We start from the raw sequence: 16,025 nt of genomic DNA on the forward strand, positions 1-16,025 counted from the left end.
TGTAAATGTTTCAAACTAAGCTTTAGGAGGAGGATTTCAAAAGCGCCAGTCACTACTAAGATGAGCAACTGCCACCATGGGTATGTAGGTAGGCTACAAACAGATTGTTGCGAAGGAAGTGCAGAGTCAAAGCCCACTTCAGTTGGCCTATCACCAAAACAGTGATCCTCCTTGTGTAAGGGTGCTTTCACACCAGCCTCATTTAGTTCGGTTGAATCGCACTAGATCGTTGTCCCCCTTGGTGCGGTTCGTTTGGGCAGGTGTGAATGCAGCAATCGCACTCGGGTGTGCGCCAAAAGCGGACCAAACAAGCGTACGCTTTTAAACGAACTCTGGAGCGGTTCGTTTGTGGTGAGAACGTGATCCGACCTCGAACAGACCCAACTGCCAAAAAACTGCGCATTTTTGGACTAAACCAGCTGCCGTAGTCAATTGGAATTTTCCCGCATGTTAATTCTGACCAATCGAAGTGCAGTTATGGCAATACGTTCAAGACACATCTGGCCAACGAGTGATGTGGATGTTCTCACGTGTTACTGCATTTTGGTTCGTTTCATCAACTCACTGGCAGTTTCGTTTAGTTCGGTTGAATCGCACTAGAGTTCGTTGTCCCCCTTGGTGCGGTTTGTTAGGTGTGAATGCAGCAATCGCACACGGGTGCGCACCAAAAGCGCACCAAACAAGCATACTGAGACCTCCTCAGAGATGTGGTCTCGGTTCATTTGTGGTGAGAACGTGATCCGACCTCGAACAGACCCAACTGCCAAAGAACTGTGCATTTTTGGGATAAACCAGCTGCCGTAGTCAGCTGCGCTGTGCATTATGGGATGAGGACTAATGTTTGTTGACAGTTTGCACTTTTAGCATGGCAGCTCGCGGACAAACTTGGAGTTGTGAGAAGGTGCGGAGCCTCATAGAAATTTGGTCTGATGACCATATTAGGTCCCCAACTTTCAAAAACTCACAAGAACAGCAAAATCTTTGCTTTGTTTAGCAAACAGCTCAGGGAAAGGGGGTTTCATAGATTCTGTTGGAATTTTCCCGCACGTTAATTCTGACCAATCGAAGTTGCAGTTATGGAAATACGTTCAAGACACATCTTGCCAACGAGTGATGATGTTGTCACGTGACTGCATTTTGGTTCGTTTCATCAACTCATCAACTGATTCGGACCAGAGCAATCAGTGTGGTGTGAAAAGGAACCAAAACGCCTAAAAAATGCTATAAAGTATAATTTTTCGCCCTTGGTCCAGACCAAATGATCCGAACTACAGATGTGAAAGCACCCTTATTCACCGCTAGAGGGTAAAAAAAAGAAGCAGGCTATGGAAGAATGCGTGGTTTCCGCCACAGAATAAAACAATTTAGAAGATAATTGCGACTTTTTATCTCGCAATTCTGACTTTATAACTCACAATTGCGAGCTTAAATCACACAATTCTGAATAACATAAAAGTCAGAATTGTGAGATAAAAAGTCTAATTACCTTTTTAATTTCTTATTTAGTGGGGGAAACAAGCTTCCATATAAAAGTTAGGCTACTTATGGCGCTTTTCCACTGCACAGTACCAGCTCGCCTTGGCTCACCTCGCCTCGACTCGACTCGCCTTTGTTTGGTTTTCCACTGTATAAAAGTTGTACCGGTACCTGCTTCCAGGTACTTTTTTTCGTATCACCTTCAGCTAGGTTCTAAGCGAGCCGAGGCAGGCTGAGGCGATACTAAAATGTGACGTGACACACGGCAGACTGCTGATTGGTCAGAGATAATCGTCACTATTCACTGCGTCATCATTGCACGCGCCAGACGGAGCATCCTGATTAACCCCGACATTTTTTAATAGTTTTGCCAGAGATTGCGTGATATACATTACTAATATTATGTAAAACAGCATACACTCGATTTCCTCCATTGTCCTGTGTGTGTGGGTAGCGGGTGGGTGTGTTGCGTCGCTATGACGACCAGGTAGGCTACTATTGTGGAAGTACTATATGCAATGGAAAACGGAGCGAAACGCGAGCCCAGCCGAGCCGAGACGAGGCGAGGCGAGTCGAGTCGAGCTGGTTTTGGTAATGGAAAAGCGCCATTAGTGCAGGGTGTAAGTAATTTGAGGGGAAACAGCTGAGACATAGATACAATACAATTTATCAACACATGAATTGATCAAGTTATAGCACTGAAATGCTCTCTAACCTAAAAATGTGTAATAAATAATCTGTTAATGGAAAATGCTTAAATCCATGGTCTTCTGTTGGCATTGAATGACCATGACATATTTTGTCTCGAAAGCCTTATAGCTGATTATGTGGCCTAGACGGTCGCTTAAGCTTTTCTTATTTAGCTGCTGTAAAGCTTTTCGTTATCTGTTATCTTATAAGTGACATGACAGATTGAATAGACCTTAGCAACAGACCTTACTGATGTCCCCGTCTGATTTGCAGACTTGCAGACTTTTTTCACTGCTGAAACTCCATCTGTCTTTTATTTCCAATGTGAAGGCAAGCTATAGCCTTTGGACACACAAAATGAGTTACTGAGGTTTGGTTGTATTGCTGGCTGTAGTAGCATGAGTGGAATATGCCAGTAAATATATTCTCACAGTTATTTGGCTCTGCACATTTTGCTTTACAAATGAGTGCTTCTGTTGTGTTGCTACTCCATGTAAGTAAATAAAATTAATATATGTTCATACACACTACTTCATATGTCATAATAGCTCTGATATGCAGTGATGTTAGTGAAATTAAGTGTTATGGTTTCATATTATGTGCAATCTCAGCAATCCCAGTGGCTCATTAATTGTTCATTTCCAAAACATCTGGCTGTCCAAGTAACTGCTCCCCTTAAATAACTAAAACAAGACTGTACATATATCAGAATGAAAGCGAGATTATAAGCGTTTTTAAAAGGGTGTTATGAGCATGTTTAATTTATTAATTCAATTTGTACTAAGATAAATAAGGGCTGAAGTTGTTTTAATTGTTTCATACTGACTTGATTGACTGTTCGATTGTCAGCATTAATGGGATGAATTAATCAAGTAACGTGTCATGATATGTTGTCAAACTTATTTCCAAATCAAATCTGTGAATTCCTATTATGAGTAGTTCACTTTCTCTCTCTTCCCCTGAAACTGTTGATACATAAATACTCATGCACAGACACGCTCTTTATCTATTCTCTTAATTAATTGAAGTTTTATTGCTTGAAGGGACTGCTGAGTGACAACAAAGCATATTAATAAATCCGGAACAGTGTGTGGCACACAATGGGAGGAGCTGAAGACACGCTGACACGCACTTAGTAAATTTACTAACTTTGGGACAAAAGGTCTCTTGAACAGGTCTAATGATGCTTCATGTGTCTTGTCACTGAAAAAGTGCTGACCTGCTGTTTTTACAGTGGCATTTTTACGTAACTGAGCTCTTTTACGCCAGTTTCAAGGTCGTGGAATTTTCTGTCATTGGTATAAAGTGCCAAAGGCCAGAAATGATCTCTAGCATTCCTCAAGGGAGCAATTACTCCTGAGAAAAGTTCCTGGAAGCTTCACAAACATAAACATGACATTTACAAAGTCAAGAATCCCTCATCTGAAGTCACGCATGTAGCTGCGGGTCAACACCAACATGCAACATCAGAGGTGTTTCTTTCAAATCTTACGTAACAGGAAATGCTGACTCAAATGAGCTTCAATAAAGATGTCCTAAAGTCTATAAAACCACCAGTGAAAATGCTTCTATGCATTCTTTTCAAATTCAATAGGCCACATTCATTACAAATTACTATATTATAAGCATAAAAAAATTAGGCAACAATACTTTGATAATATTACATTAATGGCTACATTAAAATAATTTTCACAATTTCTAAGAATGTGGTGCGAGATTGCTGTAATGAAGCTGGCGCTAAAGCTGTCACAGACATTTCATTCAAAACAGATGATCCATCCGTAATGACAGAATGATTCAAATAGTGTCTTATTCTTTAATGGAAGAAATAACTTTTGACAGGGGAATTTACATGCCAATGTCACACATTTACTTGTTTGATTAGTGAGCTAGAAATACTGCTGACTCTTTAATATTTTGTATTTATTTATTTATATTTGTAGCTTCTTCTTTTTTTTAGCTGCGTTTTACAATATTTAAGCCTAGAAAATGTCTGGGCATTTTTACAGTTTTAAATGATTTTTTTTATTCAATCTGGTTTCAGACGTTTTTGACCCCACTGTTATTTTGCTGTTGTTGTTGTTGTTGTTGTTGTTGTTGTTGTTTAAATGTCTAAGATTTACAAACATAAACATTACATTTACAAAGTCAAGAATCCCTCATCTGAAGTCACGCATGTAGCTGCGGGTCAACACCAACATCATACATTTCTGGGGTTGGGTGAATGCATTGTCATCACAATTTCGCAGTAGGTTTACCTCTGAATTTCCTAAGCTTTTAAAAACAGGGTGAGGTTTCATGTGAGTAATACCTGTCTTTACCGTCAGGACTTTCTGAAAAATAATCCTGTCTTAGCCAATCCCCATGTAAGGTTGATTTATAACCTCTGGAGTTAAATTTGAATTAGCACAGATTATATCTGACCCTAGTCCCATTCACTCTTGTGTTGACACATCCACCATTACAAGAAAAAGGATACGGTTTTATGGATTATGGTTCACCAGACGAAATCATCTGTGAGGTAACTTAGGTTCTGTCTGTCTGTCTGTCTATCTATCTATCTATCTATCTATCTATCTATCTATCTATCTATCTATCTATCTATCTATCTATCTATCTATCTATCTATCTATCTATCTCTGTCTATCGATATGTCTCCATTTTTTATCTTTTTGTCTGTCTCTGTCTATATATCGACCTGTCTATCTTTTATCTGTCTGTCTGCCTGTCTATCTGTCTCTAATGTTTCTATTTATCAATTGTCTGTCTGTCTCTGTGTGTCATCTTTCTGTCTGTCTGTATTGATCTTTCTCTATCTTTCATATTTTGTCTGTCTGTCTCTGTCAATCTATCATCTTTCTGTCTGTATCGGTCTGTATATCTTTCATCTTTCTGTCTGTATCTATGACTCTGTCTGACAATCAATCTGTCTCTGTCAATCATCTTTCTGTCTGCCTGTATATCAATCTTCTGTGTCTGTCAATCTGTCATCATCTATCTATCTATACATCTATCTGTCTGTCTGTCTGTCTGTCTGTCTGTCTGTCTGTCTACCTCTCTGTCTATCGATCTGTCTCGGTAGCATCTTTCTGTCTGTCTGTCTGTCTGTCTCTTTGTCTATCGATCTGTGTCTGTCAGTCTGTCATCATCTATCTATCTGTCTGTCTACCTCTGTCTATCGATCTGTCTCAGTCTAGCATCTTTCTGTCTGTCTATTGCTTTGTCTATCGATCTGTCTGTCTCATCTAACTCATTAAACTGTGAATGTTTTTCAGATGTTGTTGGGTGCCTTCAATTACTTCCACAACATCTGTTTGAACTTTTGACTGTCTCGAAATGCATATAATAGTGGACTACAATCTGGAAAATAAAACTCAGGGATTGTATCTTTGTGTGACTGTTGTATGGCTTGGATTTATACAAGGATGGACTCTCTGAACTCAACGCATGCTGTGCTCATTGCAGGGTTGATACAGAGCACAATTTATAGAGTGCCATGAGATTGTAATGAATGCTGAGCCTTATATTAAACTTACAGAACAGCTGTAAACAGTGATGATGAGGTTGATGTGTTACTTTAAAGTGTTTATTCAACAGATCCTTTGAGCTGGGTGACATTTCATTGTTATCCATTTCTCCTAAAAAAATTACCTGCGTTTTACACCCGTGCTTCTAACAGCACGTTGAAAAGGTGATGTAACTTGTATGCTTATTTTGGGGGGAGAAATGTTATGATCACAACAATGTGCATGTTTCTGTATGCAGTTCACTGATCAACTGAAAATGGTGTAAATTACATTGAAGTGGTGGTGATAAGCACATGTCAGTCTACAAAATAAATAAAGATATTTGTCTTGTGTGTAATGAGTGATAATCTCATAAATTTCATCAAGCATACATCAAATTACACCCTCAAATATGATAATCTCAGACGTCCTTTATTCACATTCTGTATCCATTCAGGAAAATGGTCAAGAAGTCTCTTGTTGCTGGGCTGGTGGTCTTGCTTGTGGTTGCAGTTGGTTTTTTCACGGGTGTGTATTTGGGGATCGGAAACAGGAGACTCGACGTATCCTCGGACCATTTCTACTCAAAAGCAGCGGTGGCGGCAGATGCCGGGAAGTGCTCCGAGGTTGGGAGGTGAGAGTCCAAAGATCCAGAGTTTCCTTGCATGCCATCGAACGTCATTTACACACCCAGCTTTCTTTGTGTTTGCAGGGACATCTTAAAGCGCAATGGTTCAGCAGTTGATGCTTCGATTGCAGCTCTGTTGTGTGTCGGGCTGTTTAATGCACACAGCATGGGCATTGGAGGAGGGCTGTTCTTCACCATATACAATGCAGCAACAGGTAAAACACTGACATTTATGCATTCAGGTGATGCTCTCCTAGGGATCGAATCCATGATCTTTGCATTGCCTTCATTGAACACATTGAATTAAATGTAAAACGTACTCCAATAATCTTCGAAAAATCATTTAATCAGGGCTCCAGAAAATGTACATCCCTTTCTAGTAAGCCTGGCACTGAAGGACATTGCTTTAGGAATTGAAAATGACGCAGAGGTTATTTGCCATTCAGCAGATACTTGTCATGCAGTCACTTACAGTACATTAATTGATATGACATGCCCAAAAGCAACCTGGGGTCAAGTGCATATAAAAAGGGCACATGGATTGACTCATCATAGTAACCACAAATCTTGCGTCACTCTTACTTGGTAGTAAATGTCAGCAAATGACGTGAATAACCACTGCCTCATTGGGTGAAGCTAACAAGAGTAAACAACAATTGATGGTGACTCACAAGCCTTAATGTCTTAGTAATTTATAGTCTTCATAAACAACACTCAAAATGACACAGTCTTGACAATGAAATAAATAAATTCCATGTTTTTTGTCCGCAGGAAAGGTGGAGACAATTGATGCCAGAGAAACCGCTCCAATGAACGCTTCAGAGAATATGTTTGGCAATAACACCCAGCTGTCACGAAAAGGTATCTTTACCATTAATATTACCATAACGTATCACCAAGTCCAGCCTCCATTCTGTATTATATTTGCGTTACTTAGTTACTTTTTATGGAAAGTAATACATTACGTTACTCTTTTTACACTTTACAATTTACACTTTTTCTCACCTTGACTGGGTTCTATTTTTGGCAAATGTCAAGGCAAATTCACACCAAAAGTGAAATGATGCAGGAGAAGATATGCCGTTCAACACTCTTTCTTCAGCGATAAAACATATAAATAAATAAAACACAAATGTGATTTTAAACTATGACATATTTTCCAGATTTTTTTCCCTACATGTTTGTCACATATGACTTTGATTTGGTGGACAATTTTTTTTCAAATATTGGTAAAGCGATTTTTTTTTTAATTCATTTTTTATTTTTTTGAAGACATAGGACATAATACAAATGTATGCCAAACTACACTACGGTTAAAATGTTTGGGGTTGGTACGATTTTTTTTATGTTTTTGAATGAAGCCTCGTATACTCATCAAGGCTCCATTTATTTGATCAAAAATACAGTAAAAACAGTAACAAGGTGAAACATGACTACAATTTTAAATCATTCTATGATTTGATGTTCAATAAACATTTCTTGTCATTATCAATGTTGAAAACAGTCATGCTATAATAAAAAAGTAGTTAAAAACTGTAATAGGATTCTTTGATGAATAAGTACAAAAGAACAGCAGTTATTTGAAATATAAATCTTTTGGAAACATTATGAATGTCTTTACTGTCAATTTTGATCAATTTATTGAATCCTTTCTGAATAAAAGTAGTAATTTCTCTCGGAATTATTTTCTTCTTTTCAATAGTCTTTTTAAATTGCATTAGGTGGTTTAACCTATTTTTGAATAAATTAACAGATAGGACAGAACATGAGCGTTGTGTCATTGACCAGTTCTGGCCCTTGAATGATGAAAACACTGTACTGTGTCTTGTTTGAATGGCAGGAGGGTTGTCCATCGCCATACCGGGAGAAATCCGTGGTTACGAGATGGCGCACACGAGGCATGGGAGACTGCCATGGAGGGAACTGTTTCAGCCCAGTATAGAATTGGCACGCAATGGTTTTCCAGTTGGCAAGTCCTTGGCCAATGCCATTGCAAAAAACAAAGAATCAATTCTGAGTGACGTGATGTTGTGGTAAGGATTTATCTTTTGGACGCTATACAGAAATAGGGCAATCTGTGAGGAAAATCGAATTATCATAAATGAAAATGGCACATTGAGTTTCTCAGTGTCAAGTAACAAGTGTAGCAAGGAATACGGTGTATTGCATCATACATTATTAATTCTACTGATAAACACATAACTAATCTAACTCGCCACTCTCTATAAACACTGCCTCTATTAATAGTTTTAATGAAATCATATTGATCTTGTCCTCTCTCTGTGTTCTAGTGAAGTGTTTTGTGACTCAAACAAAAACCTCCTGAGAGAAAATGATATCATTAGATTTCTCAAACTCGCTGACACCTATGAGAGGATAGCGGAAGAAGGGCCGGATGTTTTTTACAACGGATCTATGGCCCAGAATATAGTGGATGATATCCAGGCTGCAGGTCACTTCATACTTTCTTTGTTTAACGCTATATCATGCCTTAAAGGTCATCTGACCTCATTTGAATAAAATATGCAAATCAATCTGTCACTACAGGAGGGATTATAACACTTGAGGACCTAATGGAATATAAGCCAGTGTTAAATGAGACCCCGTTGAAGTTAACTGTGGGGGAGTACACCATTAATATTCCTGATGCTCCATCCAGTGGACCTGTACTCGCTCTGATTCTTAACATTGTGGATGGTGAGTCTTTCTGCATGCTTGCATCAAGGAGACGGATGGATTGTTCTTTACAGCAGAAGCGTTTAGAGATCATGTTCAAACATTTGATAGATGACTGGATAACTATGAGAGAACATGTTGTTCTTTGAGCAGGACTTGAGTGCCTGATTATGTAATAATAATCCTTCATCACCCCAGTCCCCAGACATATATTAACTCACTCAGAGACGCTATGTCAGAGTGCAGTCTTCATTGAGTAATCCCAGGATTACGTAAAAGAGCTTCATTCATGAGGGCGAGCAGCATCATGTTATGCATTACGAAAGAACGTACTGTACATTTAGCTGATCATTATCCAGGCGAGCAGGATAAGATCTTGTATCACCCTGTAGGAGGGTTTACGTATAAAGACCCATGACCGGATATGATGAATGAAGGCCAGGAGTCAAGAGATGCAATAAATGAAAGAAAATTTGGTAACACGTTATTTCGATACTCCACTTCAGACATTCTACTAACTATAAGTAACTTTGCAGCTACATCTCAACTAACTGTCATTAGAGGATTAGTAGACTGTCTGCTTAATATCTGCTAACACTTTATTTTGTTGGTCCCCCAACAGACATTCTACTGACTATAAGTAACTTGGCAACTACAAGTCAACTTATTCTCCCAACCCCAACCCTAACCCCTAACCATAACCTAACAGTCTACTGACAGTCTACTATAGCCTACTAATACTCTAATGAGAGTTAGTTGCCATGTAGTTGAAAAGTTATTTATAGTTATTAGAATGTCTAAAGTGGACTATCTAAATAAAGTGTAACCAAACTACATTTTACTCAAACTTTTAGTTTATAAAATACTAACATTCATCATACTTTACTGTATACACTAATATATTTATATGTTTCTCAATTGACCTCCTGGTATAAAAGTTTTTCACAGATATGCCTCGGGCATTTGGCACATGGCTATCGCTGTTAGCCATCTTGGATTAATTATGTCATCAAGCAATGAATATTTGGAATGCAAGACAGTAGCCACTGTTATGATATTGCTGTCAATCTACTGACACTGCCCTCAAGTGGTATGGAGACAATTACCATGATAAATGAACCTTAAATGGAGTTAAATGAACTGTCCACAAATGTGGACACCATGCAAGAAAGGGTTGTTAATGTCTGCTAACACTTTTTAACTATTGTGTTGGTCCCCTAACAGACATTCTACTGACTATAGTGACTTTGCAACTACATGCCAACTTATTCTAACCCTACCAGTCTACTAATACTCTACTAACACTCTAATGAGAGTTAGTAGACATGTAGGTGCAACATTACTTGTCAACAGAATGTATTAAAGGGACCATTAAAATAAAGTGAAACCTGTAGTTGTTATACACCACTGTCCACGTATATGGACGTCATGCAACAGTGGAGTCAGATTGCATAAAGTCTGATTTCTGTAACCTACTAGTATATTAGTTCTATGTAAATATGTTATGAATTGCCTTATATTGTAATAAAGCAGACATTTAACAAATATATCAACATAACCATTCAAAATGACATATTACGCCATTAAATGGCAACTAATACAGAGACAAATTATGTTACATTTTAGATGTTGATATACTATAACTGAGATTATTCAATATGAAGTCAGATAAGGATGAAAATATAATAAGTTGTTACAATCAGCAGTGAATGTTTTCCATGATTTGCCCATATTGCTACTAGGTTTACGCATATATGTAACTATAGTTCCTACAATATTGTTATTATATTGTAATATTATTGTTTTTAATAACTGAGCTTATATACATAGCATAACATGCCAAAATAAAAACACAATGTTCAATATTGCCTTTGTTGCATGGTGTCCACATACCTAATATTTTTTTTTAATAAAACGGAATTTTGTAAAAATGAAAAGGGATTCAAATTTTAGCATCATATTAAAGTAATAAAAATAATCTTTAAAAATCTAGATAATGTTCTTCATAATTCATGCATCTACTAATACTCTTATGAGAGTTAGTTGGCATGTAGTTGCAAAGTTACTTATAGTCAACAGAATGTTCAAAAGGGACCGTCAAAATAAAGTGTTACCCAACGCTTTCCTGTAGTTCAAACACTGAGCATGGCGCTAGCAGCAGCAAGGTCATGGGTTTCGTTCCCAAGATGCCAGTGCCAGTTTTGTTGACATGAAACAAGAGAAACGAATGGACTGTGACACAGCACTGCCATTGACGATGGAGAATATTAGAAAATATCTGACTTCATAATCCAGAGAGTATTCCAGAGAGCCGTGTAACTATAACACCGGATGTTTCTGCATTCCACTGTGCTGCTTATCCATTGTTTTTATATGTAAACATATCTTTTTCTATGTATCAACCTCTTTTACCTTAAACGCTACATTTTTAGATGTACTCTAGTGTATGCTAGTGTAGTCCATTTAGTGTATGCTTACATAGAACAGTGGAAAAGAATCACAGTGGAATTGTCCCTAAGACTTGCTGAATTGTGTGATGTTATGGAAATGTATTACAGTAATTATTCACATCAAGCATTCAACTCTCATTTTCTAGGTTACAACTTCTCAAACAGCAGTGTGTCCACAGCAGAGAAGAAGACTTTGACATATCACCGCATCGTAGAGGCATTTCGTTTTGCTTATGCCAAGAGGAGTAAACTGGGAGACCCGCGTTACCTCAACATTACTGACGTGAGTTCAATTATTTATTTATTTTTGTGCCTTACACAAGGAGTTATGGGAATTAAAGTAATTACTAATCTCATGCAATTTTACTCAAGATATGTGAAGTGGTTTAAAGAGTCCTTTTACTGTCTGACTATATTTTCCCAAGGCCTCTAACTGTTCCGATTTCATGCACCTACGAGTTCAATGGCCTCTTGTAAATCTCTTTTCAATTATCTCCTTTCCCAGCTCATCCAAAACATGACCTCAGACTACTTTGCAGACAACATCAGGAGTAAAATCACCGATGACACCACTCACCCAGACACCTACTACGATCCCGAGTACTTTGTACCCAATGACCACGGCACGGCTCACCTGTCGGTCATCGCGGAGGATGGGAGCGCGGTGGCGGCCACCAGCACCATCAACCTTTAGTAAGAGGAAAAAAGGGCACTAGACCTATGTTTCTCACTTTATTTAATTTCAAAAACATTGTTCCTCTAATAATATTTATATAGTCTGCTCTCACATGTTAGTCTGGATCCCTGAGAAAGAAAATGATTAATGTTTTTGGTGCGTTATTAGTGGAATTATTTTTTGATCTGATTATCTTGATCTTTGTTGTTTTCTCACAGTTTTGGCTCTAAGGTGATGTCACGCTCAACTGGGATTATCTTTAATGATGAGATGGATGATTTCAGCTCTCCTTACATTACCAATGGCTTTGGGGTTCCCCCTTCACCCAACAACTTCATTCAGCCAGGTGTCCTGGAGTTTACAGCCTAAAATAAATGACAAATAATACCCCTATTTAGTCTTTCTATAGACACACTGGTAAAATTCAAATAAAGACATGTATTAACATACTACTTTTGTCTTTTGACAAGGTAAAAGACCACTTTCATCGATGTGCCCCACGATAATATTTGACAAACACAACAGAGTCAAAATGGTGGTTGGGGCCTCAGGTGGGACGAAAATCACTACAGCAACTGCTCTGGTAACCACAAACATCAAAATATGTTTAAGATCTGTATATATATGTCCAATATATATATATATATAATATATATATATATATATACAGTATATACAGTATATATATATATATATATATATATATATATATATATATATATATATATGCAATATCACACAAGTAGCAGTGCGATATGGCTGTATATAAGCACGGCTGTGATTCGGCCATAGGCACGAACTTTGAAGAAACAAAACTGATTTATTTGGATATAATATAATGGACATCGAGCTGAAGAATGAATGCTATATCAGATGCAGGTAATACTCTCGTTTAGCTGATCTCTCTCTCATAATACCATAATACTCTACTCTACATTACACAACAAACTCAACGTTCCTTAGTTACTAGTTCTAAAGTGACGTTTTAGAATTAGTAACGGAGGCTTGGGCTCAAGTAGTTCTGCACAAAAGAGGGTTTTTAAAGACACAGTTGTCGTTTCTTATTTATTTACTCACGTGTGCCGTCGAACTGTTGTATAAACGCAATATCACACTTGTAGCCGTGCAATATGGCTGTATATCAGCACGCTGTGATTCGGCCGTATAGGCACGAAAAGTAATATATCATAATTATATTATCAAAAGTATATCACATAAGTACTGATATACAGCCATATCGCACTGCTACTCGTGTGATATTGCTCATATATACCGTATTTTCCGTAGTATAAGTTGCATCAGTCAAAAAATGCGTCATGATAAGGAAAAAAACATATATAAGTCGCACTGGACAAGCGCACTGCGCACAAGTCGCATTTATTTAGAAATGTATTTCACAAAATCCAAGACCAAGAACAGACATTTAATCTGGAAAGGCAAGTTATTCAACTACACAATAGCACACAGAACATATACCTGGGAGGCTGAATAGGCTAAATTAACATAAACCAGCAAATCCAGCAAGTTACCGGTAAGCAAGTTCACCAAGCTCCCGTGACCTCATTCCACAACTCCGCTAACTAGAGCGCCGGTTGTAGACGGTAATGTTTTCTCTTGGTTCATCTCAGTCAGTATGAATTAATTTTGATATATAAGTCGCACCTGACTATAAGTCGCAGGACCAGCCAAACTATGATAAAAAGTGCGACTTATAGTCCGGAAATACGGTATACATTGGATGCATGTGCCAAACATGCAGCGGTGTTTCCCAACCATGGCTTTGAATGTCTCCCTTCACTTTCTCCCTTATAACACTTATTTCACTTCTCCCAGGTGATCCTGAACTCACTGTTCTTTCACTACGATCTGAAGAAAGCGGTTACAGAGCCCAGAGTCCACAACCAACTCAACCCCAACATGACAGTTGTGGAACAGGACTTTGAGCAGGTGTGTTTCTGCACTTGACCACTGAACTTTCTTAATTTAAGTCATGATAAAACAGTTCATTAACTCTGTAAGGCCTGTGTGACATGATTCTACAGAGTGTTCTTGATGGCTTGGCTCAGAAGAATCATGTGACGGAGCTGCTGAGGACGCCAGGAGCAGTGGTGCAGGCCATCGTGCGACAAGGGGACAAACTCTGCGCTGAATCTGATCCCAGGAAAGGCGGCTATCCTGCGGGATACTGAACCCCACTCCCTCTCGACCACCTCCCTCTTGACTTCCGGTCATTGGTAACTCAATCAAGAACCAGGAAAAACTACACATTCAAAAGCAATACACCTCTCAGTCCAACAATCAACATGGACCACAATGCACAAGGTTGCACAAAGACTCCCTGTATTTATTAACTTTTCTTTTTGACGGGAAAATGTTTAATCGGCATCAATAGTGCCTTACTTTCATATTGAACGGTCTATGGTTTTGCCAAGCTTATTTATTCCTTTTGTGTGTATAGAAGAGTATTGATTATCAGTATGTGGGGGTCCTTTGGTACCTGATTCCATTGTACAGGTTCTTTGTTGTGTAATGGAGGTTTTTTGGTTAATGGACATGGGGTCAATGTTGAGAGTGCTCCAAAATGAGGATGTGTGACTTGTTCAAGTCAGGAAAATAAGTATGGAATTAAAATATTACAGGTATTTATTGTACATCATGCTGACTGCATGGAACTGAGATTCTTCCCAGCTAACAGGGAATGTTCTTAGAACGTTGGCTAACGTTCTGCTTTTAAAACATTTAAAAACTGAACATTAGGAACGTCCAGAGAACATTCAGAAATAAAGGGAATGTTAGCTAAACGTTCTTAGAACATATTTGTGTTAGCTGATTTTCAATGGGATAGTTTCCCCCAAAATTAATATTCATTCATCATGTACTCACCCTCAAGTCGTTCTGAACCTGCAGACTTTCATTTTACTGTAGAACACAAAATGTGTTACTGTATTTGCTCGTCTCGGAGCAGTAACAATGAATGACTAGAGATGTTACGGATCTTGAAGAGATTTCAAGCTTCAAAAATGGTGGACAGTACGACTTTTATATATAACATTTAATTTGTTTTTGTGTTCAACAGAAGAAAAAAGTCATATAAGTTGGAAAATAATTGTATTTTTTGGGTGAACTACCTCTTTAAGCTTCTATTTTTCATGGTAGACACACCGGATAACAGGACTAAAATGTGTGAGGAAACTATTACTATCTATGAGCTGAATGTTCGATTAAAGCAGCAACCAACATATTAATTTTTAAATAGTGAACTGGAATGATATTGTTCTTATGGTGAAGAGAAGCTGTTATCGACATCAGAGCCATTCATAAGTAAAATCCTGGGAGAACGGCATGCAATGCATCCGATTACCTCACTGGACATGTTACTCTGTATACAGCCATTCTCTCCTGAGATGACTTTCATAATGTGAAATGCTGAACGACAATAACAACTGTTTTTCTGTTATAAGTAAATGACTCGTGTACATGAAACAAATATGAGCTTTAAAACATGTTCACTTCAGGTCTAAATGTTGCATTAGAAGTCTGCAAAGCAATATATAATGTAACATTGTGTAATTGTAACTAAAAAACATTTAAATCAGGCCATGAAATAGGTTATTAAGAGATACCCAGGTCCATCATAACAACATCTAATATTAAACGTGTGTAAAGATATTCATCAGAAGTCCCTGTTATTATAATGTTAGTCTGATTTATGTTGAATTACAGAGCTATCACTAGACTGTTGAATGTTGTCTTTTTTTTGTCACCAAATCATAAAACTGCAATATCATGCTGTCTAATGTATATCACATTCAAGCTATTTCATGAATCTAGAGATGTAATGTTCCACACTGTGGTGGAAATGTAAAGTGCATACTGACAAATAAAATACATTTGTGTATATTTTTTTTAAACATCCACTGTCC

At 37.9% G+C, this 16,025-nt stretch overlaps 1 protein-coding gene across 1 annotated transcript; it reads left to right on the plus strand.

Annotated features, from left to right (window-relative positions):
- The first annotated feature begins 4,482 nt into the window (after window positions 1-4,482).
- Window positions 4,483-14,304, plus strand: ggt1a (gamma-glutamyltransferase 1a). Its single transcript, XM_079637695.1, has 13 exons — window positions 4,483-4,687; window positions 6,130-6,306; window positions 6,385-6,515; window positions 7,072-7,161; window positions 8,141-8,333; window positions 8,592-8,752; window positions 8,848-8,997; window positions 11,573-11,709; window positions 11,932-12,119; window positions 12,321-12,448; window positions 12,573-12,685; window positions 13,936-14,049; window positions 14,145-14,304. Exons 1-13 carry the CDS (start codon window positions 4,659-4,661, stop codon window positions 14,289-14,291), a joined length of 1,758 nt encoding a protein of 585 aa, XP_079493821.1. The 5' UTR covers window positions 4,483-4,658; the 3' UTR covers window positions 14,292-14,304.
- The last annotated feature ends 1,721 nt before the right edge of the window (window positions 14,305-16,025 follow it).

This window comes from Phoxinus phoxinus (assembly GCF_949152265.1).
Source record: "Phoxinus phoxinus genome assembly, chromosome: 15".
Lineage (NCBI taxonomy): Eukaryota > Metazoa > Chordata > Actinopteri > Cypriniformes > Leuciscidae > Phoxinus > Phoxinus phoxinus.